Source organism: Panicum virgatum, chromosome 3K, assembly GCF_016808335.1.
Source record: "Panicum virgatum strain AP13 chromosome 3K, P.virgatum_v5, whole genome shotgun sequence".
Taxonomy (NCBI): Eukaryota; Viridiplantae; Streptophyta; class Magnoliopsida; order Poales; family Poaceae; genus Panicum; species Panicum virgatum.
The window spans coordinates 7,862,712-7,888,215 of NC_053138.1; the positions used below are offsets into that span (position 1 = coordinate 7,862,712).

At 46.1% G+C, this 25,504-nt stretch overlaps 3 protein-coding genes across 6 annotated transcripts; 2 read left to right on the forward strand and 1 right to left on the reverse strand.

Moving 5' to 3' along the window:
- Positions 1 to 12,937: 12,937 nt before the first annotated feature.
- LOC120697265 (UDP-galactose/UDP-glucose transporter 5-like) lies at positions 12,938 to 17,852 on the forward strand. Of its 2 annotated transcripts, XR_005684400.1 has the most exons (12): positions 12,938 to 13,173; positions 14,099 to 14,212; positions 14,286 to 14,378; positions 14,467 to 14,532; positions 14,979 to 15,077; positions 15,577 to 15,656; positions 16,380 to 16,492; positions 16,644 to 16,732; positions 17,057 to 17,143; positions 17,237 to 17,305; positions 17,384 to 17,607; positions 17,679 to 17,852. XR_005684400.1 is itself a non-coding variant. In XM_039980424.1 (11 exons), the coding sequence occupies exons 1-11, from the start codon at positions 13,021 to 13,023 to the stop codon at positions 17,495 to 17,497; spliced, it is 1,077 nt and encodes a 358-aa protein (XP_039836358.1). In that variant the 5' UTR covers positions 12,938 to 13,020; the 3' UTR covers positions 17,498 to 17,852. The 2 variants fall into 2 exon arrangements, 1 of the variants encoding a protein (XP_039836358.1); XM_039980424.1 differs by having other exon boundaries at positions 17,384 to 17,852.
- Positions 17,853 to 18,269: 417 nt separating this feature from the next.
- Positions 18,270 to 18,884, forward strand: LOC120700553 (suppressor protein SRP40-like). The gene is made up of 2 exons (XM_039984804.1): positions 18,270 to 18,573; positions 18,661 to 18,884. Exons 1-2 carry the CDS (start codon positions 18,270 to 18,272, stop codon positions 18,882 to 18,884), a joined length of 528 nt encoding a protein of 175 aa, XP_039840738.1.
- Positions 18,885 to 19,686: 802 nt separating this feature from the next.
- On the reverse strand, positions 19,687 to 24,246 carry LOC120697266 (protein-tyrosine-phosphatase MKP1-like). 3 transcript variants are annotated; one of them, XR_005684402.1, is made up of 4 exons: positions 24,068 to 24,245; positions 21,709 to 23,982; positions 20,071 to 20,237; positions 19,687 to 19,958 (listed from the first exon to the last, which is right to left on the reverse strand). XR_005684402.1 is itself a non-coding variant. In XM_039980427.1 (4 exons), exons 2-4 carry the CDS (start codon positions 23,950 to 23,952, stop codon positions 20,184 to 20,186), a joined length of 2,190 nt encoding a protein of 729 aa, XP_039836361.1. In that variant the 5' UTR covers positions 23,953 to 23,982; positions 24,068 to 24,246; the 3' UTR covers positions 19,687 to 20,183. The 3 variants fall into 3 exon arrangements, 2 of the variants coding, with proteins under 2 accessions (XP_039836361.1, XP_039836359.1); XM_039980427.1 differs by having other exon boundaries at positions 19,687 to 20,237; positions 21,709 to 22,288; positions 22,397 to 23,982; positions 24,068 to 24,246; XM_039980425.1 differs by having other exon boundaries at positions 19,687 to 20,237.
- Positions 24,247 to 25,504: the final 1,258 nt, after the last annotated feature.

Below are 25,504 nucleotides of genomic sequence, written 5' to 3' on the forward strand. Positions count from 1 at the left end.
ACTCTCTGTTTTTTCAACACATCACCTATTTATTTGAACATATAACCCCATACAATTGTTATATATGTCAAGGTCGTAGGCATGACATATTTTAAATTAAATTATGATGACGTATTATCAATCAACCATAATCCTGCTGTCCCAGACAAATAAGTACTAACGTCCTATTCGATTCAGCTAAACTAATCTTGAGCTATAAGTAAATTAAAAATTAATTTGCTAGACATGTTTGATACTAGCTGGATTGGATTATTAATGAAGTGGATGTCAGCTAAAAAAATATCTGCCCATTAGAATATTAGATCATATGTGTATAAGAATTCTCCTTGTTGCAAGGAAAGTACGTAGAGCATTCTATGCAGAGCTCCCTAGGACAAAAAATACACAATGTATTCATGGCGTACTCTGTAGTAGCTAGTTTCGAGCCACGTACCATCGTTGTGCCCTTTGCTCTTCCACAAGCAGAGACTGCAGGCTGCAGCAGAGCGGAGCTTCACGAGCCTTTTCCGTTCAGAAAGCCTACAGGGTCAATTCCTCTGGATGGTGCATTGCAAATTGCAAAAGATAGCTAAGCTCTCTGCGTCACCTAGTCGGTTATATCGATGTGTTCTGAGGCCCAATGAATGACACAGATCAGATTCCCTAGCATAAATTTCTTGACTTGCAGCGAGTCTAGTCTCAGTAAGGTCTCGTTCTTAATTCCTTTCAACGGAGACTTTGGGTAGCCATACTCAAATTGCCGAAAGTCAGAACCAAACGTGCTTACCACGGTTGTATTGCTGCATGAGCAAATTTTAAGACCTTGCCACTAATGTTGCATTATTTGTATCACTATGTAGACCATATGCATATGAATGCAGAATGCAATGAGTATATATCAGTTTCCATGCCAAACATATAGCTCTGTGCAGGCCATGTGTAAAGAATGCAGTAAGCGATGAGTATATGTTGATTTCCGTGTCAAACATATAGCTGGAGCTAATGTTTTGACTCAAGACAAATGTCAAATGCAAAGAGGAAAAACTATAAATGAAAAGGGAAGGAGGATTATATAGAGTAATTGATAACTTGAGTCTATCGCATGGATTTAGATAACAAAACAATACAAGTTGTATGGGGATTGAAAACAAATAAGAACAATTCATTGATGAAGATCCAACGGTTAGAAAATATGAGGTACCAAAGGAAAGGTAACACGGTACCAAATAGATGGGCCCGGTAAAAAAAAGATAGGACCGGTACCATATTTGTTTAATTTTTGATTAAATAAATTTAATTAATTGATTCTATTGGTTATCGGGTGGTACTTTTTCAGCCACCTTAAAATAGCTCATAAAACAAACACATATGTGCATTGTCAGAGTATGGAAAATTTGAGAAAAGGGAAAAAAGTTGAGGTATTTTACGAGCCATTTTATGGTGCTTAGAATTAATGAAAGACATTCATTAGTCTTGACTAGTCTATCAACCCGTGTTCTCACACGTTCTAGAGTTTTAGATATATCATGTGTAACAGATTTAAAGTACAACATATATATTTTATACTTAGTTTTTTAGAATAGCATATCTTGCTACTTTATATGTATGCTTGATTGATTTAGTTAGTCTTTGATACAATTGCAGAAGTAGGTAATTTTTAATATAAATTTGAGGGGTTACTTTCATTATACTATATCGATCATAATAACTAAGGTGAACAATTTAGATATAAATTATAGGAGCTATTTGGTATTATCCATCGTGATAATAAATGCGACCAATTAGGTACGAAATATAATTTTAGTGTGTTATTTCATATTTTCTTACGTAATGACAGAGTCAATAATTAATATATAGTTTTAGGGGTTATTTAATATTTTTTCATAATGACAGAGGTGGGTGATTACTTAGAAAACAGATCTAATTGCTATTAAGATTCCAATCTGCCGATTGATGATCAAATGTTTCTTATTATTGTAATAAATTGTATGTTTTAATCTTTTTTCTAGCGCATTTTGTGAGGATTAACGTGGTGACTCCAAAAGAAGACTCAAATTACTAATAGTAAAATTATGCACGAAATATCCGTTTTATGAAAATGTTTCTAGCATCTTTATTTTAAAATTTATGGAATCATTTATGAGGGAAAATTTGTAAATGTGAAAAATCTAACAAAGAAATTAAGAGTAAATTTGACAACGAAAAAAACTATTAAAAAAAGCTAGAATGTGCTTTCGTTGTTAGTTGAACTCGAGACCTTTCATAATGGCAGAGGTGAAAATAGAAAAAAATTGCCAAAAAAATAAGTAATTTGCTTTCGTTGGGTTGAACTCGAGACCTTTCATGATGGCAGATGTGGGTAATTAATTAGAAAAAAGATCTAACAGCTATAAATATTTCAATCTGCTAATTAGTGGTCGGATGTTTCTGACTATTGTGAGAATTTCTAGGATTTATCTTTTTTCCTAGCGCTTCTCGTATACCGTGCATCCTTTTGAACCTCCAATTAGTAATAGTAAGATGTGATGGATATAAATAGAGAGGAACCAATTGGACGGAACAAAAGTTGTAGGACGAACTCAAAATAATACCGAGTTCCATCCAACCACCGTAAAAAACCTCTGCAATCCACAGTACTACTTCGCAACGGATACCTTTCGGCAACGGAATCGCGCGAAACCACACGGAACATGAGTTTTAGGCCTAAAGGAGTGGATTGGGCATGTTCATTGTGAAAAAACAAGACGCAACTTTGGAAGCACAAATTGGTGCACTGTATGCACCCCGGCACCCGACTTCGCAATGGGTAACTTTCAGCCACGGAATCGCGCAAAACCACCCGGAACATGAGTTTTAGGGCTAAAGGAGTGGATTGGGCATGTTCGTTGTGGAAAAACATGACGCAACTTAGGAAGCACAAAGTGGTGCACCCGGCACCTAACTTCGCGACGGGTAAGTTTCGGCAACGGAATCGTGCGACACCACCCGGAACATGAGTTTTAAGGCCTAAAGGAGTGGATTGGGCATGTTCGTTGCGAAAAACAAGACGCAACTTTGGAAGCACAAAGTGGTGTATTGTATGCACCCCGGCACCCGACTTTGCAACGGGTACCTTTCGGCAACGGAATCGCGCGAAACCACCCGGAACATGAGTTTTAGGCCTAAAGGAGTGGATTGGGCACGTTCATTGCAAAAAAAAAACAAGACGCAACTTTGGAAGCACAAAGTGGTGCACTGTATGCACCCCGGCACCCGACATTCCAATGGGTAACTTTTGGCCACAAAATCACGTGAAACCACCCGAAACATGAGTTTTAGGCCTAAAGAGTGGATTGGGCATGTTCGTTGCGAAAAAACATGACGCAACTTTGGAAGCACAAAGTGGTGGATTGTATGCACCCTAGCACCCGACTTCGCGACGGGTACGTTTCAGCAACGGAATAGCGCGAAACCACCCAGATCATGAGTTTTAGGCCTAAAGGAGTGGATTGGGCATGTTCGTTGCGAAAAAACAAGACGCAACTTTGGAAGCACAAAGTGGTGCATTGTGTGCACCCCGGCACCCGACTTCGCAACGGGTTCCTTTCGGCAATGGAATTGCGCGAAACCATCTAGAACATGAGTTTTAGGCCTAAAGGAATGGATTGGGCATGTTCGTTACAAAAAACCAAGACGCAACTTTGGAAGCACAAAGTGGTGCATTTTGTGCACCCGGGCACCCGACTTCGCGACGAGTACGTTTCGGCAACGGAATCGTGCGAAACCACCCGGAACATGAGTTTTAGGCCTAAAAGAGTGGATTGGGCATGTTCGTTGCGAAAAAACAAGACGCAACTTTGGAAGCACAAAGTGGTGCATTGTATGCACCCCGGCACCCGACTTCGCAACGGGTACCTTTCGGCAACGGAATCATGCAGGAACACCCGAAACATGAGTTTTAGGCCCAAAGGAGTGGATTGGGAATATTCGTTGCGAAAAAACAAGACGCAACTTTGGAAGCACAAAGTGGTGCATTGTATGCACCCCGGCACCCGACTTCGCAACGGTACCTTTCGACAACGGAATCGCGCGAAACCTCCCGGAACATGAGTTTTAGGCCTAAAGGAGTGGATTGGGCATGTTCCTTGCGAAAAAACAAGACGCAACTTTGGAAGCACAAAGTGGTGCACTGTATGCACCCCGACACCCGACTTTGCAATGGGTAACTTTTGGCCATGGAATCGCGCGAAACCACCCGAAACATGAGTTTTAGGCCTAAAGAATGGATTGGGCGTGTTCGTTGCGAAAAAACATGACGCAACTTTGGAAGCACAAAGTGATGTATTGTATGCACCCCGACACCCGACTTCGCGATGGGTACGTTTCAGCAACGGAATCGCGAGAAACCACCCGGATCATGAGTTTTAGGACTAAAGAAGTGGATTGGGCATGTTCATTGCGAAAAAATAAGAAGCAACTTTGCAAGCACAAAGTGGTGCATTGTGTGCACCCCGGCACCCGACTTAGCAATGGGTTCCTTTCGGCAATGGAATCGAGCAAAACCACCTAGAACATGAGTTTTAGGCCTAAAGGAGTGGATTGGGCATGTTCGTTGCGAAAAACAAAGACGCAACTTTGGAAGCACAAAGTGGTGCCTTTTGTGCACCCCGGCACTTGACTTCGCAACGGGTACCTTTCGGCAACGGAATCGCGCGAAACCACCCGGAACATAAGTTTTAGGCCAAAAGGTGTGGATTGGGCATGTTCATTGCGAAAAAACAAGACGCAACTTTGGAAGCACAAAGTGGTGCATTGTATGCACCCCGGCACCCGACTTCGCAACGGGTACCTTTTCGCAACGGAATCATGCAAAACCACCGGGAACATGAGTTTTAGGCCTAAAGGAGTGGATTGGGCATGTTCGTTGCGGAAAAATATGACGCAACTTTGGAAGCACAAAGTGGTGCATTGTATGCACCCCGGCACCCGACTTCGCGACGGGTACGTTTCGGCAACGGAATCGTGCGAAACCACCCGGAACATGAGTTTTAGGCCTAAAGGAGTGGATTGGGCATGTTCGTTGCGATAAAACAAGACGCAACATCGGAAGCACAAAGTGGTGCATTGTATGCACCCCGGCACCCGACTTCGCAACGGGTACCTTTCGGCAACGGAATTGCGCAAAACCACCCGGATCATGAGTTTTAGGACTAAAGGAGTGGATTGCGCGTGTTTGTTGCGAAAAAACAAGACGCAACTTTGGAAGCACAAAGTGGTGCATTGTGTGCACCCCGGCACCCGACTTCGCAACGGGTTCCTTTTGGCAATGGAATCGCGCGAAACCATCTAGAACATGAGTTTTAGGCCGAAAGGAGTGGATTGGGCATGTTCCTTGCGAAAAAACAAGACGCAACTTTGGAAGCACAAAGTGGTGCACTGTATGCACCCCGGCACCCGACTTTGTAATGGGTAACTTTTGGCCATGGAATCGCGCGAAACCACCCGAAACATGAGTTTTAGGCCTAAAGAGTGGATTGGGCATGTTCGTTGCGAAAAAACATGACGCAACTTTGGAAGCACAAAGTGGTGTATTGTACTCACCCCGGCACCCGACTTCGCGACGGGCACGTTTCAGCAACGGAATCGCGCGAAACCACCCGGATCATGAGTTTTAGGCCTAAAGGAGTGGATTGGGCATGTTCGTTGCGAAAAAACAAGATGCAACTTTGGAAGCACAAAGTGGTGCATTGTGTGCACCCCGGCACCCGACTTCGCAACGGGTTCCTTTTGGCAATGGGATCGCGCGAAACCATCTAGAACATGAGTTTTAGGCCTAAATGAGTGGATTGGGCATGTTCGTTGCGAAAAACCAAGACGCAACTTTGGAAGCACAAAGTGGTGCCTTTTGCGCACCCCGGCACCTGACTTCGCAATGGGTACCTTTCGGCAACGGAATCGCGCGAAACCACCCGGAACATGAGTTTTAGGCCTAAAGGAGTGGATTGGGCATGTTCGTTGCGAAAAAACAAGACGCAACTTCGGAATCACAAAGTGGTGCATTGTTTGCACCCCGGCACCCGACTTCGCAACGGGTACCTTTCGGCAGCGGAATCGCGCGAAACCACCCGGAACATGAATTTTAGGCCTAAAGGAGTGGATTGGGCATGTTCGTTGCGAAAAAACAAGACGCAATTTCGGAATCACAAAGTGGTGCATTGTTTGCACCCCGGCACCCGACTTCGCAACGGGTACCTTTCGGCAGCGGAATCGCGCGAAACCACCCGGAACATGAGTTTTAGGCCTAAAGGAGTGGATTGGGCAAGTTCGTTGCGAAAATACAAGACGCAACATCGGAAGCACAAAGTGGTGCATTGTATGCACCCCGGCACCCGACTTCGCAACGGGTACCTTTCGGCAACGGAATCATTCAAAACCACCCGGAACATGAGTTTTAGGACAAAAGTTATGGATTGGGCATGTTCGTTGTGAAAAAACAAGACGCAACTTTGGAAGCATAAAGTGGTGCATTGTATGCACCCCGGCACCCGACTTCACAACGGGTACCTTTTGGCTACGGAATCGCGCGAAACCACCCAGAACATGAGTTTTAGGCCAAAAGGAGTGGATTGGGCATGTTCGTTGCGAAAAAAAAGACGCAACTTTGGAAGCACAAAGTGGTGCACTGTATGCACCCCGGCACCCGACTTTGCAATGGATAACTTTTGGCCATGGAATCGCGCGAAACCACCCAAAACATGAGTTTTAGGCCTAAAGAGTGGATTGGGCATGTTCGTTGCGAAAAAACATGACGCAACTTTGGAAGCACAACTGGTGTATTGTATGCACCCCGGCACCCGAATTCGCGACGGGTACGTTTCAGCAACGGAATTACGCGAAACCACCCGGATCATGAGTTTTAGGACTAAAGAAGTGGATTAGGCATGTTCGTTGCCAAAAAACAAGAAGCTACTTTGGAAGCACAAAGTGGTGCATTGTGTGCACCCCGGCACCCAACTTCGCAACGGGTTCCTTTCGGCAACGGAATCGCGCGAAACCACCCGAAACATGAGTTTTAGACCTAAAGGAGTGGATTGGGCATGTTTGTCGCGAAAAAACAAGACGCAACTTTGGAAGCACAAAGTGGTGCATTCTCTGCACCCCGGCACCCGACTTCGCAACGGGTACCTTTCGGCAACGGAATCGCGCGAAACCACCTAGAACATGAGTTTTTGGCTTAAAGGAGTGGATTTGGCATGTTCGTTGCGAAAAAACAAGACACGACTTTGGAAGCACAAAGTGGTGCACTGTATGCCCCCGGCACCCGACTTCACAACGGGTAACTGTCGGCCACGGAATCACGCGAAACCACCCGGAACATGAGTTTTAGGCCTAAAGAAGTGGATTGGGCTTGTTCGTTGCGAAAAAACATGACGCAACTTTGGAAGCACAAAGTGGTGCATTGTATGCAGCCCGGCACCCGACTTCCTGACGGGTACCTTTCGGGAACGGAATTGCGCGAAACCACCCGGAACATGAGTTTTAGGCCTAAAGGAATGGATTGGGCATATTCGTTGCGAAAAAACAAGACGCAACTTCGGAAGCACAAAGTGGTGCATTGTATGCACCCCGGCACCCGACTTCGCAACGGGTACCTTTCGGCAATGGAATCGCGTGAAACCACCCGTAACATGAGTTTTAGGCCTAAAGGAGTGGATTGGGCATGTCCATTGCGAAAAAACAAGACGCAACCTTGGAAGCACAAAGTGGTGCACAGTATGCACCCCGGCACCCGACTTCGCAATGGGTAACTTTCAGCCACGGAATCGCGCAAAACCACCCGGAACATGGGTTTTAAGCCTAAAGGAGTGGATTGGGCATGTTCGTTGCGGAAAAACATGATGCAACTTGGGAAGCACAAAGTGGTGCATTGTATGCACCCCGGCACCCGACTTCGCAACGGATGCCTTTCGGCAACAGAATCGCGCGAAACCACCCGGAACATAAGTTTTCGGCCTAAAGGAGTGGATTGGGCATGTTCGTTTCGAAAAAACAAGACGCAACTTTGGAAGCACAAAGTGGTGCATTGTATGCACCCCGGCACCCGACTTTGCAATGGATAACTTTTGGCCATGGAATCGCGCGAAACCACCCAAAACATGAGTTTTAGGCCTAAAGAGTGGATTGGGCATGTTCGTTGCGAAAAAACATGACGCAACTTTGGAAGCACAAAGTGGTGTATTGTATGCACCCCGGCACCCGACTTCGCGACGGGTATGTTTCAGCAACGGAATCGCGCGAAACCACCCGGATCATGAGTTTTAGGACTAAAGAAGTGGATTGGGAAGTTCGTTGCGAAAAAACAAGAAGCTACTTTGGAAGCACAAAGTGGTGCATTGTGTGCACCCCGGCACCCGACTTCGCAACGGGTTCCTTTCGGTAATGGAATCGCGCGAAACCACCTAGAACATGAGTTTTAGGCCTAAAGGAGTGGATTGAGCATATTCGTTGCGAAAAACCAAGACGCAACTTTGGAAGCACAAAGTGGTGCATTGTATGCACCTCGGCACCCGACTTCGCAACGGGTACCTTTCGGAAACGGAATCGCGCAAAACCACCCGGAACATGGGTTTTAGGCCTATAGGAGTGGATTGGGCATGTTCGTTGCGGAAAAACATGACGCAACTTTGGAAGCACAAAGTGGTGCATTGTATGCACCCCGGCACCCGACTTCGTGATGGGTACGTTTCAGCAACAGAATCGCGCGAAACCACCCGGAACTTGAGTTTTAAGGCATAAAGGTGTGGATTGGCCATGTTCGTTGCGAAAAAAACAAGACGCAACTTTGGAAGCACAAAGTGGTGCGTTGCTTGCACCCCGGCACCCGACTTCGCAACGGGTACCTTTCGGCAACAGAATCACGCGAAACCACCCAGAACATGAGTTTAAGGCCTAAATGAGTGGATTGGGCATGTTCGTTACGAAAAAACAAGACGCAACTTCGGAAGCACAAAGTGGTGCATTGTATGCACCCCGGCACCCGACTTCGCAACGGGTACCTTTCGGCAACAAAATCATGCAAAACCACCCGGAACATGAGTTTTAGACCTAAAGGAGTGGATTGGGCATGTTCGTTACGAAAAAACAAGACACAACTTCAGAAGCACAAAGTGGTGCATTGTATGCACCCCGGCACCCGACTTCGCAACGGGTACCTTTTGGCAACGGAATCGTGCGAAACCACCCGGAACATGAGTTTTAGGCCTAAAGGAGTGGATTGGGCATGTTCGTTACGAAAAAACAAGACGCAACTTCGGAAGCACAAAGTGGTGCATTGTATGCACCCCGGCACCCGACTTCGCAACGGGTACCTTTCGGCAACGGAATCGTGCGAAACCACCCGGAACATGAGTTTTAGGCCTAATGGAGTGGATTGGGCATGTTCGTTGTCAAAAAACAAGACGCAACTTCGGAAGCACAAAGTGGTGCATTGTATGCACCCCGGCACCCGACTGCGCAACGGGTACCTCTCGGCAACAGAATCATTCAAAACCACCCGGAACATGAGTTTTAGGACTAAAGGAGTGGATTGGGCATGTTCGTTGCGAAAAAAACAAGACGCAACTTTGGAAGCATAAAGTGGTGTATTGTATGCACCCCGGCACCCGACTTCGCAACGGGTACCTTTCGGCAACGGAATCGCGCGAAACCACCCAGAACATGAGTTTTAGGCCAAAAGGAGTGGATTGGGCATGTTCGTTGCGGAAAAAAAAGACGCAACTTTGGAAGCACAAAGTTGTGCACTGTATGCGCCCCGGCACCCGACTTTGCAATGGGTAACTTTTGGCCATGGAATCGCGCGAAACCACACGGAACATGAATTTTAGGCCTAAAGGAGTGGGTTGGGCATGTTCGATGCGAAAAACAAGATGCGACTTTGGAAGCACAAAGTGGTGCACTGTATGCACCCCTGCACCCGACTTCGCAATGGGTAACTTTCGGCCACGGAATCGCACGAAACCACCCGGAACATGAGCACAAAGTGGTGTATTGTATGCAGCCCAGCGCCCGACTTCGCGACGGGTACCTTTCGGCAACGGAATCGCGCGAAACCACCCGGAACATGAGTTTTAGGCCTAAAGGAGTGGATTGGCCATGTTCGTTGCGAAAAAACAAGACGCAACCTCGGAAGCACAAAGTGGTGCATTGTATGCACCCCGGCACCCGACTTCGCAACGGGTACCTTTCGACAATGGAATCGCGTGAAACCACCCGTAACATGAGTTTTAGGCCTAAAGGAGTGGATTGGGCATGTTCGTTGCGAAAAAACAAGACGCAACATCGGAAGCACAAAGTGGTGCATTGTATGCACCCCGGCACCCGACTTCGCAACAGGTGCCTTTCGGCAACGGAATCATTCAAAACCACCCGGAACATGAGTTTTAGGCCTAATGGAGTGGATTGGGCATGTTCATTGTGAAAAAACAAGAGCAACTTCGGAAGCACAAAGTGGTGCGTTGTATGCACCCCGGCACCCGACTGCGCAACGGGTACCTCTCGGCAACGGAATCGCGCGAAACCACCCGGAACATGAGTTTTAGGCCTAAAGGAGTGGATTGGGCGCGTTCGTTGTGAAAAAAAAGACGCAACATCGGAAGCACAAAGTGGTGCATTGTATGCACCCTGGCACCCGACTTCGCAACGGGTGCCTTTCGGCAACGGAATCGCTTGAAACCACCCGGAACATAAGTTTTTGGCCTAAAGGTGTGGATTGGGCATGTTCGTTGCGAAAAAACAAGACGCAACCTTGGAAGCACAAAGTGGTGCACTGTATGCACCCCGGCACCCGACTTCGCAATGGGTAACTTTCAGCCACGGAATCGCGCAAAACCACCCGGAACATGAGTTTTAGGCCTAAAGGAGTGGTTTGGGCTTGTTCGTTGCGGAAAAACATGACGCAACTTTGGAAGCACAAAGTGGTGTATTGTATGCGGCCCGGCACCCGACTTCCTGACGGGTACCTTTCGGGAACGGAATCGCGCGAAACCACCCGGAACATGAGTTTTAGGCCTAAAGGAATGGATTCGGCATATTCGTTGCGAAAAAATAAGACGCAACTTCGGAAGCACAAAGTGGTGCATTGTATGCACCCCGGCACCCGACTTCGCAACGGGTACCTTTCGGCACTGGAATCGCGTGAAACCACCCATAACATGAGTTTTAGGCCTAAAGGAGTGCATTGGGCATGTCCATTGCGAAAAAATAAGACGCAACCTTGGAAGCACAAAGTGGTGCATAGTATGTACCCCGGCACCCGACTTCGCAATGGGTAACTTTCAGCCACGGAATCGCGCAAAACCACCCGGAACATGGATTTTAGGCCTAAAGGAGTGGATTGGGCATGTTCGTTGCGGAAAAACATGACGCAACTTAGGAAGCACAAAGTGGTGCATTGTATGCACCCCGGCACCCGACTTCGCAACGGGTGCCTTTCGGCAACGGAATCGCGCGAAACCACCCGGAACATAAGTTTTTGGCCTAAAGGAGTGGATTGGGCATGTTCGTTGCGAAAAAACAAGACACAACTTTGGAAGCACAAAGTGGTGCATTGTATGCACCCCGGCACCCGACTTCGCAATGGGTAACTTTCAGCCACGGAATCGTGCAAAACCACCTGGAACATGAGTTTTAGGCCTAAAGGAGTGGTTTGGGCTTGTTCGTTGCGGAAAAACATGACGCAACTTTGAAAGCACAAAGTGGTGCATTGTATGCACCCGGCACCCGACTTCGCGACGGGTACGTTTCGGCAACAGAATCACGCGAAACCACTCGGAACTTGAGTTTTAAGGCCTAAAGGTGTTGATTGGCCATGTTCGTTGTGAAAAAACAAGACGCAACTTTGGAAGCACAAAGTGGTGCATTGTTTGCACGCCGGCACCCGACTTCGCAACGGGTACCTTTCGGCAACGGAATCACGCGAAATCACCCGGAACATGAGTTTTAGGCCTAAAGGAGTGGATTGGGCATGTTCGTTAAAAAAACAAGACGCAATTTCGGAAGCACAAAGTGATTAATCATGGATTAATTAACATCATTAGATTCGTATCGCGATTTACAGCCCAACCATGCAAAAAGTTTTGTAAATAGACTTCATTTAGTACTTCAAATTGGCAAGATTCCCACGCAAAAAAATTTTGCGTTTACATGTAAAACAATCTAAACAGGGCCTAAACGCGCCCCTACTCTCACGCTTGGCCTCCTGCTTGCCCTGTAAAACGATCTAAACAGGGCCTAAACGCGCCCCTACTCTCACACTTGGCCTCCTGCTGCCCTGCACGGAGAGAGGCCGTACCGTCCCCGCAAAGGCGGCCGTAGCGCGGCGCACGCCCCTGTGGCTCTGGCTTTTTTTGTTACTCCAGTAGCACAAATAGTATAAATTTTGATTAATAATTAGATGTACTAAATAAAAATAGTTTGTTAAACTAACTCCACAATCCCTGCGCTACTTCGCGAGATGAATCTAATAAGGTCTTTGACCGCACGATTAGAGATTGTTTACTGTAGCATTACTGTAGCCAATCATCGATTAATTACTGCCATTAGATTCGTCGCGAAAAGTTATACACATCCGTAAAAAAGTTTTACAAAAAGTTATACACATTCGTAAAAAAGTTTTACAAATAAATTTCGTTTAGTGCTTCGTGCAGGTAAGATTTCTTTTTGGGGAAAATTCGATCCATGCCACCACAACTCCGTGAAATTGGATGTCATGTTGAAAATCATGCCACTCAATGGCATGGATTTCAACAGGAGATCCAATTTCTTTTTGTGCTAGTTGTGGTGTCTGTCGCGCTCGGCCCGGCCCCTGCGGCCTGCCTTTCCACCGGCGCTTCCCCCGCCCCGCTTTTCCCTCTCACTGCCGCGCGGGGCCCACCCAGCCGCGCGTGCGCCCGGCCCGCCCGCCCGCCCTCGCGTCCACTACCGGCCGAGCCGAGCCCCGCGCCGTCGCCCATCCCCCGCCGCTGCCGCTTCGATTCGCCTGCCAGAGCAGGGAGGCGGGGAGCCATGGCGGACGCGGCGCCGCCGCCGCCCGGGCTGCCCGTGGCGGCGGGCAGGGACAGGGACAGGGACAAGGACGACCGACGCCGCTGGGCGGCCCGCTGCGGCGTCGCCGTGCTCGGCATCATGGGCACCCTCCTCGTCTACGGCGTCCTCCAGGTTGGTGCCGCGGCCTCTCTGTCCCCCCTCCCCATTTTCCCGCTCCGGCTGTTGCACACGCCGGCCCCAGAAAATTTCCCCCAACGGGAGGGGCCTAAGCGCGTCGGTCGCGGGGGGATCAGTGGGTGCTGATCCGTTGCGTCCCCTCTCCATGCCGCCCCTCCGCCAATGAAATTTACCGCGGCAATAGGACCGCTCAGCGGCGCCGTGCGCTCTGATCTCTTGCGTCCCCTCATGCCGGGCTGCCGCTCGCTGCGTCAAACACCAGTACGGCGCGCTCCAAGGGGATCCGTATGCTCCTCCCGTCTGATTCCGGCCACCGCGCTGCGGCTTCCGGCACAACAACTCGGTGCGGCTGATTGTTTTTTACTCCCCCCCCCCCTAACATGCTTATGGGGTCGCTTACATTCGCTGGTACGCTGTGGTTTTAGTTGCCTCCCATCACAACTCAGGTTCACCGGAAGAGTACTCAACCATCGGCCGATTCGTTGCTGCTGTGACTTTTAGTGCTCAGCTTAATTGCGAATTTTGTTATGGTATAGTACAGTATAAGATGAGAGACTGCGATCTTCTGTTGTGATTCTTATGGCTGCAAAGGTTTTCATGCCCCTGATGTAGAGCCCAAGGTCCCCTTAGCTTAAATCAACAAATCGATGTTCGTGCACCGTTTATTCTCTCGTTTCCCCAATTACTGCACTAAAAAGTAAAAACCAATAAGAAGAGTGTGTATTCTTTTGTCAAACAAGTGTTTGTTTCTTCCTTGGGTTGTCCTTTACCAAAATTATGGTTGATGTGTGTTCGCAAACATGATCCCATTGGGTACTGATCAATCTGTTGCCATTTACTGAAACATTCTGATTCCTGTTCACATCGCATGCATGGCCATCATAATTACTGAAGATGTTTTGATCTCAATGTCGTGCAGGAAAAAATCATGAGAATTCCCTATGGAGCAGAGAAGGAGTTCTTCAGATACTCACTTTTTCTTGTTTTCTGTAACCGCATCACCACGTCCATGGTGTCTGCAATGGTCTTACTGGTATGAATCCCTTTGACAGCCTCTCCAACTTGTCTCTATCTGTAAGGCTGTTAAATTCTTTATAATCGTGCAGGCAAGTAAGAAATCATTGGACCCTGTGGCTCCATTGCACAAATATGGTGTTGTCTCTATATCAAATATACTGACGACAACCTGCCAGTATGAGGTTGGATTTGTTCTGGTCCTTTATTTATTTTGTCATCTGTGTTGCTTTGTGTTACTTATTTACTGAATTTGCAACATGATCATTTCAGGCCCTCAAGTATGTCAGTTTCCCTGTCCAAACGCTTGCCAAATGTGCGAAGATGATACCTGTGATGGTAATCTCTGCTATACGCTAACCAGTGCTGTAAAGTCTATCCACCTTTCCATACACTTTCACTATATAGTCTAGTTTGGTGCCAATCGTTGGTGGGACCGATATGCATGCATAAGATTCTAATAAATGATATAATGTTTGATAATATGCATGTGAGGATTATTATGGACGATTTAATGGTTCTTGATTAAGTAATGTTTCATTATTGGAGCAATTATACTGTCTGTATGTACATAGTCTAGTTTGCTGCCAATAGTTACTAGAAACCTAGAAACAATATGTACCATTAAGATGTTAAATACATGAAGAAAAAATGTTTAGTAAGATTCATTTAAGAATTATTGTGCTGGATGTCTCCGTAATCTGCATATTACATCTTTTGATACATTTCCTGGATAATCAGGATCCATGCCTTCTTATAAATATTTTCTTTTTTAATGCTTGTAGATCTGGGGCACAATAATAATGAGAAAGAAGTATGGTGGAAAAGATTACTTCTTTGCTGTCATCGTGACCCTGGGTTGCTCATTGTTCATTCTATATCCAGTAATTCACATGTCTAACTCTCTCCTCTTTGTTGTTTGGCATCACATGATTGCATTCTATTGCATTCTAGTATGATTTTTCCACTGCTGTAGAAAAAGTATTCGAGATCATAGACCAAGTTTGATTACTGCCAATCCTGTGTTGCATTGCAAGTAGAGCTGGCATAGACGTGCTAGGATTGTAACTAGCTGCAGGATGGAGATGTAGTTCAATCTTCCAAAAAATTATTGCAGGTGGAACATTGCACTGCCATCGTTTTGGCTTGTATTGGTCCATTATCCTTTCTTAATATGATGGCACACAGTTCAAGAAAAAATGTATAAATATGGACTTGTGGAAACTGCTGGTAACCAACTAGTTACTTCTGGGTCTATTAGCCAAGGCATCTATGGCCAGTACCCATATATATTCAGGAAGGTTCTTGCAAATTATAGAGTACTGAGCTTTTACTATTTTTTTCTGAAGTGATTTCTTTTCCTTGTGGGTCCCATGGATGCAGGCATCGATGGATGTCAGTCCATTCAACAAAGGCAGAGAAAGCACTATTTGGGGCGTTTCACTCATGCTTGGTTATCTTGGGTATGACTTCTGTGTTCTACTTCTTTCCACGCTAAAGAAAATAACAAATAACTTTTGAAGTCATGATGCAGCTTATGAAATCCTATAATAGCTCCGATTTGTGAATCTTTACGATTTCTCTGATTCATTCAACACAGAAACCTGTTTCTATTTTCCAGTATAACACTGCACTGCTCTACTTTGTATATTAGACACACCTAATACATGTATTGACATGTGTTATGGCAGCGGGCTGGGCCTGTATGGGCTGAATAGAACCCAAAAGGGAGGCCCACGGTACTGTTCACGCGGCCACAGTACACGTGAACAGTACCCCGTGGGTGATTAGGGTTTAGCCAGGGCGCCTAGTCTATAAAGGTGGCCTGAGTCCTAGGGTTAGAGTTATCGAAGAAGAATAGAACCAGCCTTAGGCGGCCTGATCTTCGACGATCTGGCTGGGTTTCCTGCCCGGCTAGGCGTTCCAGTCTTCCTGATCTAGTCAATCCATAACAACATGAAGCATTAAAAATGATTTGATACCTAACTTAATTTCAAAATTTTGATACCACGTGATTTGATATATCTAGTAAAATGCTTGAAAACTCCAACAATGACTTGCATTACAGATACAATTTGTACAGAGCACTACTGGCTTATAAGACTCACTGATTTGCTGCTTTGTTATGCCATCTTTGCCACTCAGGCTGCTAATTTGATCCATGATTTTGTTTTCTGGATGTGTAGTTTTGATGGGTTCACAAGCACGTTTCAAGATAAACTCTTCAAAGGGTATGACATGGAAATACACAACCAAATATTCTACACGACAATGTGCTCATGTCTTCTGAGTTTAACTGGTAATTGCTCGATGACCTGTACTAACATGCTGGAATTTGATTAGCAGTTCTGTGCATCCAATTATTCTACCAATGTTTTGCTAAAATATATCAGTGCATGTTAACAGTTGCGATGGTTGTGCTTATACATCTCTGTTACTTCTTTTTACAGGTTTGATTCTCCAGAATCATCTGATTCCAGCTGTGGACTTTATGTTTCGTCATCCAGATTGCTTCTCTGACGTCGTAATTCTATCCAGTGTAAGGCTTACCTCTTCATTTGTAATTCTGCAATATTGCTTGCTCCTCCTTTCCAAGTGACCAAGTGAACCAGTGTAGGTAAATCCACTTGAGTATAGATGGATAGATGTAATGGAGAGTTAGCATGGTGAATGGAGATGAAATAAATTGACGGATAGACATCGTGAATTTTTCAGTACTGTGGAAAAATATATCAACAAAGTAGTGTCAATTTTTTGAATTTTCCTCTCCCGCACCCACAAAGAAAAGCTATGCTGTTTTTCGTTTGAATACCCATAACAGTTTATCCTTTTGCTCTGGGATTTACATTCCGTATTATTTCAGGTTGCGACAGCTAGTCAGTTCTTCATATCCTACACCATTCGAACATTTGGGGCTCTCACATTTGCTACCATAATGACAACTAGACAGGTAGGTATTGATCTCATCAGTGTGATATTCTTGCATTCCTATTGTTCAACGTTTTTTTTTTGTTCTAACAATAGTTGTCCATACGTGTTGTAGCTGGTGAGCATATTGCTGTCCTGCGTCTGGTTTGTACATCCTCTCAGCTGGATGCAGTGGGTTGGTGCAGTGAGTCATCTACCTTGTGTCTCACCAATCATCTTACATGTTTCCGTTTCAGCCATGAATAACATTCTCTATTACCAGGCAATTGTATTCGGAGCCTTGTACACAAAGAGTTTCTTGAGAAGTAAACCACAGAAGCCAGCGGTCGGAAGCCCACCACGCGGTTCTAGCCCGAATCCTCCTAACAACAGTTGATAAAATAATATAGGAAAAAAATTGACTTGTTGAACCGGAACGAAGTCTGTTTCCGAGATCAACAGCGTCATGACAAGTTAACTGGGCATATAGATTCCAGATCTAGCTGTGTTACTACTCCCTGACCTGGAGGAGATGAAGGTGGCCCTAGTGTTAGTTTAGCATTCAGGCAGTCCAGCCCGTATTATGTGAGCTGGGCTGCCAATTTTGTAGCTCAGCCGTTCTCTATTAGCTGTATGCCTGTATCGCGACAGTTTCTTGGACCATTATATTTTCGGTTTGTAGAAAATTTTTATACACTCAACATAAGCGGTGTGTATATGGGTCTATTTTCATTTAATGTTCCTTTCTGATATCCTAGATTTGTAATTTTCTGGTTGGGAGAAAAAGTTTCAACGGAGAGATTAAATGTTCTAGGTAAAGAGATAAAATGTTCGGAAATTCTTGATCAGCTGATTTTTTTGGGGTAAAAAAATGTATCCCACTTGGCAATGTTTTAGTCTAAGATATTCCAGGTAGAGAAATAAAATATTATATTCGCAATTTACGTGTAACTGTATCTTGTTTTTTTCTGCGGCAGGAAACAATTAGAGATTGGGTAATGCTCTGTCAACAGAATCTGATTTGCCAACGTATAATGCGGAACATATTCTAACCTAACGATTCCACGTTTGGTTTCCAAGTTCCAGCAAGAGGTCTACTCACGTATAAATAGAGGCATCCTAGGTTTACCAAAGAAACGGATCGGAGCAGAGGCGCCGCCGCCGCCGGCATGGCTTCGTACGCTGAGGACGTCGACGCCATCGCTGCGTACGAGGACGAGGACGACTACATCATGGTATTCACGAGCGTGCCATCGTCGACGTCACCCCACGCTGCCACGAGCTCCTCGTCGACGTCGTCACCGGGCGTTCATGCGGAGGAAGAACAGATGCCACCGCCGTCAGCGAGCTCATCGTCGTCTTCGCCGCTGAACGTTCATGCGGAGGAGGAAGAACAGATACCGCCGCCGTCAGCGATCTCTTCGTTGCCGAACGTTCATGCGGAGGAGGAAGAACAGATGCCGGCGCCATCATGTCCTAGCGGCGCCGCGTCATGGGCGTTTGATGAACACGTTAGCAAGGTCGAGATGGCGGACGCGGCGGCGGAAGTCGACGCAGCAGCGCCGGCGCCGCAGCAGGACGCCGGGGAGGATGACGACGAGGTCACCGACGAGGACGAGGATGACTACTTGTACCAGGCGCACTACGACCGCGCCGACCGTGGAAGATCACGGCACATGAAGCGCAGCAGCGGCAGGATGGGGAGGACCAAGAAGGCGTCGACGATCGGGCGGCCGCGCGGCGGGCACCTCTCGCATATCGCCGGAGCTCTCTGCACGCAGTGAAGCTCCATCGACCGGCTCGAATTTAGTTGAAATTCATTCATATGCATCGTAGATGGATAAATTGCTTTGTCAGATTATACTAGACGAACTTAATTAGATTTGTTATCTTTTTTTTAGACTGATTCTGTCCGTAGTTTTTTTTAATGTTGTTTTATCTACACTAGTGCAAGATGTTTGTTAAGAACTAACGCTACACGAATCGCACTTCTTGCTGGCAGATATGCAACACTAGCTAATTTCTCGTCCCCAGGTAGTTGTTCTCCAGTAAACCTATTAACTGTGCCTTCACTCTAGTGTCTTTCAAAAGCACTCCTAAAAGATCACCACCTATGCAACAAAGCAGAGCTTAAGAATTTATATCCTCTTTTCAGACACTTCATTTGATGCCACCATGGGAAAATCTTGATTTTTCAACCTTTGGATCCTAAGTAACAATGACACAGATAAGTGGACATATTTTTTAACATCAACTAGAATGATGACGGTGGCAATTTGCACGAAAAATGTTATTACCTGGACTTTTTTTGGGTTCTAACAGCAAAGAGAATGATGACGTTGGCAAATTGCACGAAAAATGTTATAAAATTAGTTAAAATCATTCGTAGACTCGTCCAACAAAATTAGTTAGCACACGCAAGTCTCGTGATCCAGCTTTAGTGCTGCTCACATGCGCAGCACAGCTAAATAAGTGCAGGAGCTTTGGGTAGACTCCCCCAGACAAAAATGTATTTTAGCTGACAGCATATTAATATGCAAAATTTGTAATCACTAGTAGACTCATCCAACAAAATAAATTGCAATCTGCAAGAAACACGAGACTGCCAGCTAACAACCTTGCCTTAATTTAAAGTTATGACCAATGGAGCCACTTATAAGCCAAGAGGATTACAGATCAGTTCCTTTCAAAGGTGTACAAGAATGTTTGGGGTGAAAAAGTAACTGTTGACATAGCATCTCCCGGTATCTGATCTTACATTACAGGGGAGTGGATAATATACATCCGATTGGCAGATTGCGCCAACACCCAGTCCATGAGTGTTAATTCACAACAGATACAACATTCTTGGCAGCCTCCTGCCATTTGGAAAAAGATAGATCATGAGGCACAGTTGCCGATCCATCAGTTCTACTAAAATGGAATCTGTTTGTAGCCTATTATATTCAGGGTAATGGTTGTGGCTTATACCTCGCTAACAATCATTGGTGTTGACTGATGCTGGAGGGAATGCCTTCGTTGAATGATAATTTGCGGCTGAGTTTGTTAAACGACTAGAATATCCTGATAGCTACAGCCTAATGTTAACTGACATTCAGTACTTCCAAAAGATTCTCAGTTTCGTGCTCCTTGAAAACCTGTATAGTCAAAATCCAATGAGTCAGTTAAATTCTCAAGCAGAAGGAAATAGCACTAAGTAATACTAAACTCAATGGTAAAATTCAAACACGTTACACAGGTCCACGGATAGCACTAATGTTAGCAAACAAACAGTAACCTAATGATTCAGTTTACCTATAAACAAGACAAACATGAATGACAGAATGAGATACAGCTAATAGCACTAGTCCATTATCCTTGTTTTATGGTGTCACACCAATTCCTCTTATTGCAAAAACACAACTGCTGAACTGACACTAATCACATGGGAAAAATTTTACTTTCATTAGGAAGATAGAATGTAAAGAAAAGAAATTGTTTCCTCATAGAGAAATCTTAAGCAAATAGAAACTACTATTTTTGATATCACAAGAGGATTTTGGCATTCACAGCATGATAGCTCTTAACTAGGGGCACACAATAGGTTAGCAAACTCAATTCTGGAAATTTACTTTTCACGTAACTAGTAGATGTTTTCTTCGAGTTGTCAAACAAAAGAGCTGGAACATGTCAAAGAGTGATCTAGCCTCATCCATATTTCAGTAATCTCAAGGAACTAAAGTCACCCTGATGCTAAATTATTCCTGTTGACTAATCAACCAGTCATCATCAGATGTCATTGGTTCTTGACTATATAGGTATGTCACAATACAAAAATAAAGATAAGTACTCCAAGAAAACAATATACTTAATAGGATATCCTATCTGGTCAAACATGTCTGCACTATAAACTATACAAATCAGGTAAAGAAGCCAAGGTCACAGGGTTTTATCTACCAAAGATGGGCTAATATTCTATAGAATATTGTCGCCCATATATGACAATAACCAAAGCTTTGTCTCAAAATAGAATTTTTTGGCCAACCAGTCTGAATGATTGAACCGCACAATCTTACACTCAAACACTACTTAGTATCAAAATGATGTCTACAGAAAAACCATTGACATACTGTTTGGCTTTCCAACACCCATAAATTTCTAGATCATGTTAGATCATTATCCTTCAGTCATAGAAATTCACTCAGTATCGATTTTTGTATGTAAGTTTAGAAAAATCTGAAGCCGCCTAGAAAATCCATGAACGCCTATGTGCAGCCTTATGACACAACACTGGCACAATATATAGTCCCATTTTTTTTTCTTGATGACAGAATACAAACTAACAAACTGTCAATTTGTGTTGAGCCAACAACTATAACAATACTTGCAAAGGGCAACTAAGAGAAGAATGCAAGATTTTGAGTTAACTGCATTTGACCATGTCGGTTTCTATTTTGTAATGTAAAAACTGTTTGGGTGCTGCTGGGAAACAAAACTCATCACCCTATGCTAGAAATTAGTGATCTTCCAAATTTTGAGTTTCAAGCTGTTTATACAGCTTAAATAGCAGCTAGGCTAAGGGATAATACAAAATGCAAAATAAAAAGGTAGTCTGTGGCATGCAAGTACCTTGACAGGAAGAGCATCGCTGAGGCCTTTTAGATGAAGAAAATCACCAGTAACCTGTTGCCAATCAACAGTATCAGCACTCTTGCTGCTCTCATTTTCGCCTCCTACCCATACATAAACTGTCTTAACTGCTTCTCTTCTGCTGGCGTTTGAAGCAACAAAAATCAAAACTGACTTTGGGTCAAGATCCTTGCGTGCAAATGTAGTTAGCTTTTCCATGCTGGGCCACTGGTAGACTAATAGTTGTGGATTACTGCAAGCTTCTGAGTTACCATCAGTACGCTCACTTAATCTAGTTTCAGAATGTGAGCTCAAACTATCACCAGTGCACTTTTCTGAGCAACATTCACCAGTCAGCTTTTTAACACCATTTGTACTACTCTTATCTGAGACTTCCTCAGTCCTGCGAATACTAGACGGTACCCTTGGTGGCAATACTAGTTCCTTTTGGAGAGATGGTAGCTTTAGAAGTGTGAAGCCTCCTCTTCTTTCTGCTATAGAAGAGGTCTTGGAAGGAGAGCGCATTGATACCAGGCCAGACTTTGAAGCTTCCTCATTAGATGATTGAGAAAGGGGAGACCTGGATGATGGCACCAAAGCATGAGGCAGATTAGATGAAGCAGGCGAGAGACCAAATGATGGCGGTGAGCTAGTTGAAGGTGACAAGGAGGGAGAGTCTGAACTATACTTAGAGCTAACGCTTGAATCTGATGACAAAGAACTTGGAGAAAGGAAAGGGGGTGAGGTTGAAGCTTCTGCAGCCAAGTGCTGTACACGGTCTACCCGTGGATCAAAATCCCTGATTAGTGCAGAATCTGAATAAACACGAGCCAGTGACCTGGAGATAAACTTGTGCCTCAATAAACTCCAGCTACTTTCTCTAGCTGGAAGATGGGTCTCATCCCCAGCCCCAGAAGTTGAGAATGCTGGAACTACACCCCCAGTGATGGCTTTGTAAACAAGCTCAAAATCAGCATCATAAGACTCCACTTTCCGGCTTCCTGGGTTATTCTTGGACGCTGAATCAATCTGGTCCTTGCTAACCTTTGTGTTACTATCTGAATTAAGGGGCGTACTCGAAAAGGAATCCCAAAACTCCTGCGGCTCCAGACCTTCTCTCACAACCTTGATGTGCCCCTGCACCTTCTCATACCTCACTACCTGAAAGGCTGCAGCTCTTGCATCCTTCTCCATTACCGGATCACACTTCATTCCAACCCAGACATAGATCGAGGACAGAACATGTACAATGAACGCACCTCTAGAGTCCAGGGTGGCAGGGGATGGTTCATTGAGCATTTTGGGCACTAAATGCAGAGGGGCATACTGCGAGTGAGGTGCCATACGGTACATCCTGAGCACTGAATTTGGGGACAACGGAATCGCATGCACCCGCTTCTGGCACTGGAGGAGCTGGCAGGCGAACCCCATGTTTGGATTTGCAATCCCACGGGCAGCCTTCACAAACTGGAAGGCATCATCGAAGCTCTGCCCTTCCCTCCACATCAAGTAGGCTATCACCAGCGATGTCGACCGTGACACACCCTGGCAGCAATGCACGAACACGCGCCCTCCCTGCTCCCTCACATCCTCAAAGTAATCAAACACGTCATACAAGATGCTTGTGATGTCCTCCGTGGGACTGTCCTGCAGCCAAAGCGTGCGGTAGACGAGGTCCGACTTGAAGTACTCCGGGCAGACGAATCCCACGCAGTTGAGTACGTGGGTGATCCCGTTCTTCCGAAGGATGTCGCGGTTCTTGGCGACAGCATCGCCTCCGAGGTAGACATGCTCGGCGACCTTAGAGCACTCCTTGTCGAAGAAAGCGATCTGGTCCTTGCGGCCCTGCGATCTGAGAGAGGAAAGGTCCAGCCGGAGGCCCTCCCCGGGCTTGGCCGAGGAGGGGCCCCCGTCCACCTTGGACGCGCCGGGCGTGGTGGGGTTGGGCCACTCCCCGACGTCGTCAGAGCCAGCCTTGGGCCACTCGTCCAGGCTGCGGCGGGTGATGGCGAGCGGCTGCAGCGGTGGGAGGCAGGACCGGGCCTTGGCGCTCATCGACCGCGGGGTCAGCGGCGGCGGCGGCGGGACGCGGCGGGCATGCCTGCCGGCCCCCGGCGCCGCGGCCGCATCCGGCGGCGGCTCTGCGGCCGCCCTGGACGCGGACCACGACGCGGAGCGCCAGAACTTGCGGCCCGCGCCGACGCCTCCCCCCACCGCCGCCGGGCCGTCGTCGGGGGTGGCCATGGCCACGAATCGGAGACCCAATCGGTGATGCTGCGCGGAAACGCACCAAAAGGGCGGGACGGTTAAGCCATTCCGGGCTCCGAAAAATCCTTAAAAAAATGGGGGGAATTCTAACCTGATCCGCACAAGACGAGCCCCGGGCTCAAATCTAAGTCGGGCGCAGCCTTCCGCGGCGAATCGGGGCGCGCGCGGGCGACCAGATCGGAAGATCGAGGCGCGGCGAGGCGGGGGCACCACCAGCCCGTCGTCCTCTCGAGGAAGGGGAAGCGAAGCGAAGGGGGACGCAAGGGGAGGAAGTGGCACAAGTGGGTGAGGGTTTTCAGGAGGCGCCGACGCGATCTGGGCCGTCGGGCGCGCGCCGTGATGCGTGCGGGTGGGATCGGACGGGTGGCTGCGCGGTGGGCCCGGGTTTGACGGGGGTGGTGTTGACTGGTCTTACATGGAAGGCAGGCGCAGCCGCGGCTGAGGCACAGGAAGGAAGGAAGGGCCCATCAAAAAAAAAGAAGGAAGGGAGGAAAGAAAAACTCCCATGTCACCTCAAAATGTTAGGTGCACCTGCTCTTCGGGCACCTTGTAAGAAAACTGTGGGGTTTTTGCTAGATCATTGAGTCTCTGGTAATAGTTATTTGCCGTAATTTGATGGTCATATTCTACCGTGTACGTTATAAACATGTTTGGTTCTAGAATTATGGGTATAATGTTTCCACGCAAAAGTTTCGCGGGAAAATATTCAATTCCAGCAACGATCCAAAAGAATTGTCGAGAGTTCGGAAGGCGAACTAAAAAGATGATAAAACTTGCTACATATTGAGAACTGATTGTCGTGTGGTGATTGATTGGTTTGTTGTGATGTCAGCTTGTGTTGGTGGAGCAAAGACGGCATTGGTTGGTTGGTTGGTTGGTTTTGTGACACCGTAAAATGATGGAAATTTGAATAAAGTGGAGACAAAGTTTAACCCAAAAGTGATGCCATGTGATGTAGATTACGAATACTACTACTAAAAAGGGATTCCAGTTGCTACAAAATGCCAAAGGAATATTAGGTGCGAGGGATTTTGTTTTATTGATTGATGTGGTTATCTTGTTGGGTACTTCTTGCCTAATTTTATATAGTGTCCTACCGATCAAGGTCTAAAACTTCGTATCGATGTCCTTGTCCCCTTGCGTAGAAGACTATGAATCGAGTCTACTACTCACCACAGTTTAAAAAATTCCGTAGAAATGCAAACTCAGACTGCCCTACTCAAAGTACTAGAATTTAAGATCTTTCCATCAGAGTCCCCTCATTCAATCGTGTAAGTTTAGCAACGAATCAGATACTTGTAGGATTGATACTCTTCCGTTGGCTCACATCGTAGCAGATAGCAGGTATGCGTCAGTTTCAGAACAGTGGCATCAGATCCAAAAACCGGTGGCCGAACTTACTTCGTTGACCGGAAAATTACCGGTCCAGGTAAATTCTGCAGCGGCACGTAAAACCAGAGGAGCGTCATCGCATTCACATAGGCAGAAGTGAAAAAAGATGCCAGTATTATACGTATCAATACCTCGT

What these genes read in the sequence shown, in the direction of transcription:
- LOC120697266 (XM_039980425.1), bottom strand. Translation starts at nt 23,952, where the DNA reads ATGGCCACCCCCGACGACGGCCCGGCGGCGGTGGGGGGAGGCGTCGGC. An exon ending in GCGATGCTCTTCCTGTCAAG is followed by an intron (nt 20,238 to 21,708) that starts GTACTTGCATGC and finishes TTGACTATACAG; the next exon opens with GTTTTCAAGGAGCACGAAAC.
- LOC120700553 (XM_039984804.1), top strand. Translation starts at nt 18,270, where the DNA reads ATGGCTTCGTACGCTGAGGACGTCGACGCCATCGCTGCGTACGAGGAC. An exon ending in ACAGATGCCGGCGCCATCAT is followed by an intron (nt 18,574 to 18,660) that starts GTCCTAGCGGCG and finishes TCGACGCAGCAG; the next exon opens with CGCCGGCGCCGCAGCAGGAC.
- LOC120697265 (XM_039980424.1), top strand. Translation starts at nt 13,021, where the DNA reads ATGGCGGACGCGGCGCCGCCGCCGCCCGGGCTGCCCGTGGCGGCGGGC. An exon ending in CGACAACCTGCCAGTATGAG is followed by an intron (nt 14,379 to 14,466) that starts GTTGGATTTGTT and finishes TGATCATTTCAG; the next exon opens with GCCCTCAAGTATGTCAGTTT. An exon ending in CCATAATGACAACTAGACAG is followed by an intron (nt 17,144 to 17,236) that starts GTAGGTATTGAT and finishes TACGTGTTGTAG; the next exon opens with CTGGTGAGCATATTGCTGTC.